The sequence below is a fragment of the Gasterosteus aculeatus genome, chromosome 13, assembly GCF_964276395.1.
Source record: "Gasterosteus aculeatus chromosome 13, fGasAcu3.hap1.1, whole genome shotgun sequence".
Lineage (NCBI taxonomy): Eukaryota > Metazoa > Chordata > Actinopteri > Perciformes > Gasterosteidae > Gasterosteus > Gasterosteus aculeatus.
Window position 1 is genome coordinate 21653991 of NC_135701.1, and position 6000 is coordinate 21659990.

General features: G+C 51.2%; 1 protein-coding gene across 1 annotated transcript in view; it reads left to right on the forward strand.

Annotated features, from left to right (window-relative positions):
- Nucleotides 1-1797: 1797 nt before the first annotated feature.
- prkg2 (protein kinase cGMP-dependent 2) overlaps nucleotides 1798-6000 on the forward strand; it is a 13816-nt gene continuing 9613 nt past the window's right edge. Inside the window, 5 exon segments of the mRNA XM_078086327.1 lie at nucleotides 1798-1920; nucleotides 2595-3123; nucleotides 4321-4487; nucleotides 5481-5551; nucleotides 5553-5609. Coding sequence (XP_077942453.1) covers nucleotides 2603-3123; nucleotides 4321-4487; nucleotides 5481-5551; nucleotides 5553-5609 — 816 coding nt within the window. The 5' untranslated portion in view covers nucleotides 1798-1920; nucleotides 2595-2602.

Genomic DNA, 6000 nt, shown 5'->3' on the forward strand with positions numbered 1-6000 from the left:
ATCAACATAACATTTTGACTAAAGGTCGAGGCTCATTTTTAACCATCAAATCAAACTGAATCTCTGAGCAAAGTGTCATGCTGATGTTATTAGATGTCCTCGGGATGCTGGGAAATAAACCCACGTACGTTCCCTTAAAGCACTTAAAGTTTCTCTTTTACGTCATTGACAAGAGACCTGTGGAGAGACGACATGATGAAACAGTCCAAAGGAAAACTCGATCAGCATTTGATGACGTCAGACTAAACGAGGGGAAATCCTCGACTGAAGCAGGAAGTAGAAATGTGTATTTGGCTCCCCCACGTGACCAAGTGAAGTCATTACAGTTACTTCACACCTCAGCTGGGGGCCTGAACCTGAAGACCAACTTGTCCCGTGGACATGAAAAACACACACGAGAAGACTTCACAGCCTCAAGTCTGACTGAGTCAACTGAACTTTGACCCTCAAAGGACTTACTGACATTATTAAGATGTGAACGTGCTCTGAAAGCATTTAGAAAGCTGCATCGTACCTCATTAAACAGACTGGCGTCCCTCCTCAGTGGCATCAAAACGTGGAGCTCACTATGGATCCCATCACAGCAGGGGGGGTGGGGGGGGGGGGGCGGTTACCGGGTCGTGACCCACAGACGGGATAATGGGCGACAAGAAGATATCGATTTGTTCCACAGGGCTGAACGAAACCACATAAGCCACGCCCTCTAAATGATGCCGACCTATCACATCGCAGACGCGCTGTAAACAAGAGGAGAGGGGAAACCGCGTGCGGCGCTACGCGAAAACGAAGAGTCGACCCGGGGTCAAAGGCCGGGCCTCTCAGATCCGCTGTGGGGGGTCGGGGGGGTCGCGGAGGGGGGGTGGGGGGGGTGACCTGGATTCTCTCTGCTGGGTGGTGTTCCGCTTTGGCCTCCTGCCACGCTGTTCTGGGGCCGTCAATAGAAACCTGCTGCAGGCCAGACGGCTCAGACGCACTGGGAAAACCGATTAATGATTCCTGCAGCTTCGGGTCGAGACGTCAGTCCGTCCACCACAAACACAAACACACACAAACACACAAACACAACGCCACGCATGATACGAAAACATGGAGCCCGGCAGGGCGAGAGGATCACGTTTAAATATCTCCACACACGTTTGAGCGTCTTCCAGCTTTTCGTACATGGAGTGTTTGCGTTTTCTGGTCCCGTGTTCAGCATTAAAGTGTGTGAACGACAAAGTGGGACATCCAACAGCAGAGACACACGTTAGTCCTCAGACGCTGAACAGGAGGACGAGTATTCGGATGATGTCGCTCTCTGTTTGTCTTCTTATCAATTCCTTTTCTTCAGTTTTTTAAAGGTGGAGACCTTCATTTCAACAGGAATCTCTGATGCTGAACACGATTCTCATTCATTTACGTACATTCATATTTACATGACAATGAGGCAGCTGCATATTTCTTCTCTTTTAATGTAATATATAAAAAAAGACAAAGACGATGTGTGTTTATGTTTAATCCCCTGTCTTTTAAATGAATAGATACTAATGATGGCCTAACTATTAATGCTTTTCATTTCAGTTAAATGCTGATTTTGTGAAATTTGCAGATCTTTGTTCTTATTACTGGGCCAGAATAATCATTTAAACTATAAAGATTATTGTCTCAAAAGGATAAAATAGTCATTTTTACTCGAATACAACGTCATAGATTTACATAAATACGTCATTCTTAACCACGACGAGGGTCTACGTCACTGACACCTGACCGGCCAAACACGGGCGGGGGTGAACGGGGGAGAGAGGGAGGGGGAGATGGGGGGAGGAGGGGGGAGGACGCGGCCGCTGCGCAGGCAGATGGAGCGGCTCTCTGCCGAGGCTCCGATGCGCGCACACGTCGCTTCCTCTTCGGACTCGTCTGAAGGCTGAGCTCCAGAAGCAGGTGAGATGTCCTCCAGCATTCCTCCTCCCCCCCCCCCCTCTCCCCCTCCCTCTCTCCCCCTCTGGAGGATGACGAGGCAGCGGAAGTTGCAGGTTTTTAATTCGGAAACTTACCCGAATTGTGTTTTTTTTTTTAATGAAGTGTAACACGCGAGGAGTCTCGCGGGGGGGGGGGGGGTTTGTATCTGTACGTTTAAAATATTTCAAGCTTTACAACAAAAAACAACATCGTGGATTCCAGAATCCATTTTTATTTCGAAACTGAGGTCGATGGAATTGTTGTTGTTTGAGAACATTTGAGCTTCATTCAGCAGCAGGAATGTGATGAATGAAGTCTACTGTCTGTGTGTGTGTGTGTGTGTGTGTGTGTGTCTGTGTGTGTGTGTGGGCGCCCGTTTCACACAACAAAAACACGCTTGTTCTCAGACATTTTCTCTCCCAGATTCGCTTTAATAGGACAGAAAGACGCTGCGACCCTTTTTATCTCCATCAGCTGCTCCAGACGGCCGGTGGAACGTAACACTTCCTGCCTCCTGAATAATAAATGGCGAGGACTCACTTATTGACCGTTATGGACGGATCTGCTGTCTTTGGTTTAAACCTGCGTCCCCGCGTCCTCGCAGCGGACCTTTAAGGTCGCGGTGACGAACCCTGAAGCTCTCTCTCCCTCCCCAGGTGACAGGATGGGGAACGGCTCCATGAAATCAAAGCGTTACAAGCCCTCGGACGGCTCCGCCCCCGCCGCCGCCGCCGCCGCCGGCTGCCGAGGCCCCAAGAACCCGTGCCTGGACTCGCTGAGGGCCCGGGTGGACGAGCTGGAGCGGGAGGGCAAGCGGAGGGACGAGGAGCTCCGCGCCAAGGAGAAGCTCATCAAAGACCTCCAGGAGCAGCTGGCCAGACAGACGGACTCTCTGGCCGAGCTGAGCGAGGAGCTGCAGGAGAAGAACGTCCAGCTGAACAAGCTGCAGGACGTGATGAAGAGCCAGAGCGGGGCGGCGGCGGGGGCGGCGGCGTCCTCCAGGCCGCCGTCCATCAGGGCCAGCCGCAGGACCAGCCCCAAGCTCAGCGTTCGCATCAAGGGGAGCCTCAACAGGAGGAAAGGGGCCAAATCCGGGGTGTCCGCCGAACCCACGTCCAGGACCTACGACTCCAGCGGCCTGCCCAAGTTCTCCTTCGAGAAGGCCCGCGTGCCCAAGGACGCCAGGTGAGGTGTTTGGGTGTTTCCAAAATACGCAGAGAGGGAGGGAGACTTTTAAGGGAGGGAAATTAAATGGTTGATGACACCCGTTGGCTCAGAGGAGTGTTGGAGGCAAGGTGGGCAAGAAGGGAAGGGAAATGTTGTAAAAACTCCATTCCGCGTTCGGTCCAAGATTCTTCAGCTGCTTTGGTTTCCATTCGAACAATTCGCTGGCTCCAACAAGACACCCGTCCTACTTTATAGTTTGGACTGTTTAGTCTCGATACAGAGAAATCAGACATGGTGCTGCTACGGTTTGTGTTTCACCATGACAACGGCCCCGTGAGAAGCTCGACGCCGGAGGAGTGGAGGTCGTGACGGCGGCTCAGTAACAACGATGGAGACGGCGAGCGCGTAGGGTTGCTCTCATAAACCGTGTCTAAAAGCAGTGGACGGTTTGTGGACTGAAGGTTGTGAAGCTCTGAGCTTGGCTGTTGCTGTTGTTGTTGTTTTTTTGCAGCCAGTGATCTTTTTGAGGACGCGTCTTCTGCCTCGTGTTTAGACTCTGCCTCCTCCTCAAAGCGCTCTTCCCATCACTCTCCAACCCCCCCCCCCCCCCCCCCCCGCTGAACCCTGAATTTCCTCGAGGCCAATTAAAAGTCCGTCTCCATGGTCTCTAAAGCTCCTCCTTCACCTTGGTTGGCAACCACGCACAACAAACGGCACAAAAAGGAGGTTTTGTGAGAGCAGCCTCGTTTCCTTTGTGGCTTCTCTGCATGAAAGTCAAATTGGCTCTTCGTCACCTCGTTCTTAAAAATCGGGAGAAACATTGAATAAATGAGGCCGAGTCGCTCCACCTGATCCTCATGTTTAAAGCATGCGTCGCTAACAAGCCCAGTTACACAACCAAGACCATGCAAATGAGGCCCGCGTGCTCGACAAAAGCCCACCCGATGAACAGACCACCCACCTCCTGCTCGTCGTCCTCGGGCCGCCGTCCGGCCTCCTCTCGCCGCAGCTGTTAAAGCGCACTGGTTTTCTCTGTTCCGCGTGATTCATCGTCGCATAATAAACTTAAAGGAAAACAGAAAACAGAAACACAGTGAAGGAAAGAAGTAACATAAAAGACGTAAAAGAAAAAATTGGAAAAGGACAGAGACTGGTCTGACTCCTCCCCCCTGTGGTCTGACTCCTCCCCCTCCCCCCTGTGGTCGTCCCCGACAGCATCAAGAAGCTGCTGGCGGAGGCCCTGAACAAGAACCAGTACCTGAAGAGGCTGGAGCTGCAGCAGATCAAGGACATGGTGGAGTGCATGTACGAGCGCACCTACCAGCAGGGCGAGTACGTCATCACGCAGGGAGAGCCGGGCAACCACCTGTTCGTCCTGGCAGGTGAGTCCCCTCCCCTTTCTTCTTCTTCTCCTGCCTCTTCTCCTGGTTGCTCTGGGGAATCCCCTCCTTCCGTCCACTTCCTGCCGATATGCAAACGTCACGTGATACAGAGCCGCCAATCAAGAAGCAGCGGCAACGTGTGCGATGAGGAACCTCAGCAGGTGATTGCACCGTTAATTAGGGGGCGGAGCCTTCTGTTCCAAAAGGTGAAAATGAGACGCGTAATGCTGAACGTACAGGGAAAGGCCTTTAAGCTTCGGGCACATTCAGCACTTTTAGCTCGTGACTTTTAGGGTTTTATTTCCCTTCAAGCTGAGAGGTTTTGTTACATTTTTAATCAACCTGACGATTTCATTTGGGTTCATTCCCAATCTGCAGACGGCCTGAAAATATATATACATACATATATATTGCAGGAAACACAGGAGTCACCTGCCACACTGACGTGTGACCTTTCCAGATGGATTTAGGACTATATTGATCTGATTGTTCTCACTGGCTACCGGAGAATCTGTTTCACCACCAGAACTGAACCAACATTTATAATGTGAATAATCGACGCAGTGTTACCAGGAATAATCATTGTTCATTATTGACGTAGATCATGAGCCAGTGATTTTAATCTCATTAATGAGCTCTTTAACTTGAGAATTCCATCCAAATCGCTGATCCTGACCACGGGGTGGAGTCCGTCCCAGCCAGCTCCAGGGTAGAGACGGGGTACGCCTTGGATCAGTCACCTACCAATCGCAGGGCTCCAAAGTGTCTCTAATGTCGGATGTTGTTCTGACACGATGTTATCTGTATACACAAAACACACGCTGTGAACACACTGGTGTTTACAGGCTCGATCCACATTAACCAGCAAAGAAGAATTTTGAATTGAATGAAATTGAAAATTGATACGTTGTGCCCGTGAGCGTGTGTCTGTCTTCCTGTGTCCTAAATGTGGCTTTGAAAACAATATTGATCGTCCTTGTTTCATATTTGCAGACGGCAAGCTGGACGTGCTCCAGCACACCAAGCTGCTGGCGTCCATCACGGTGTGGACCACGTTTGGAGAAACTAGCCATCCTCTACAACTGCACGCGGACGGCGTCCGTCCGAGGTACGCGCCGGAATGTTGCCGTCCGACACCAAGCGGACGCGCGGTCGGAATCTGTGACCTCGTGTGATCGCGAGTATCATAAATAGCTTCATTCCCCTTTTCCAAAGCCGCCTATCAAATGTAGCACGTCCATCAGGTCGCCCCCCCCCGCCCCCCCCCTACACAGCCAGCAGCAGGAGCCAGGTGGCGCCCGAGAGGAAAAGGCCTACTGGACGCACTTAGCTTCTAACTATGCTAAGCTAGGCTAAACATATATTAACCATTACAAATTGTTGTAGACAACTTTTATTCAGCTACCAGCCCCGAGGATCAGTACAAATCAGTTTCCCATCCTGTCCAGCATCCCGAATGCAATCTGACACTTGATCCGACCTCCATCCGAGGAAGCATCCGACAGTGAGAGTC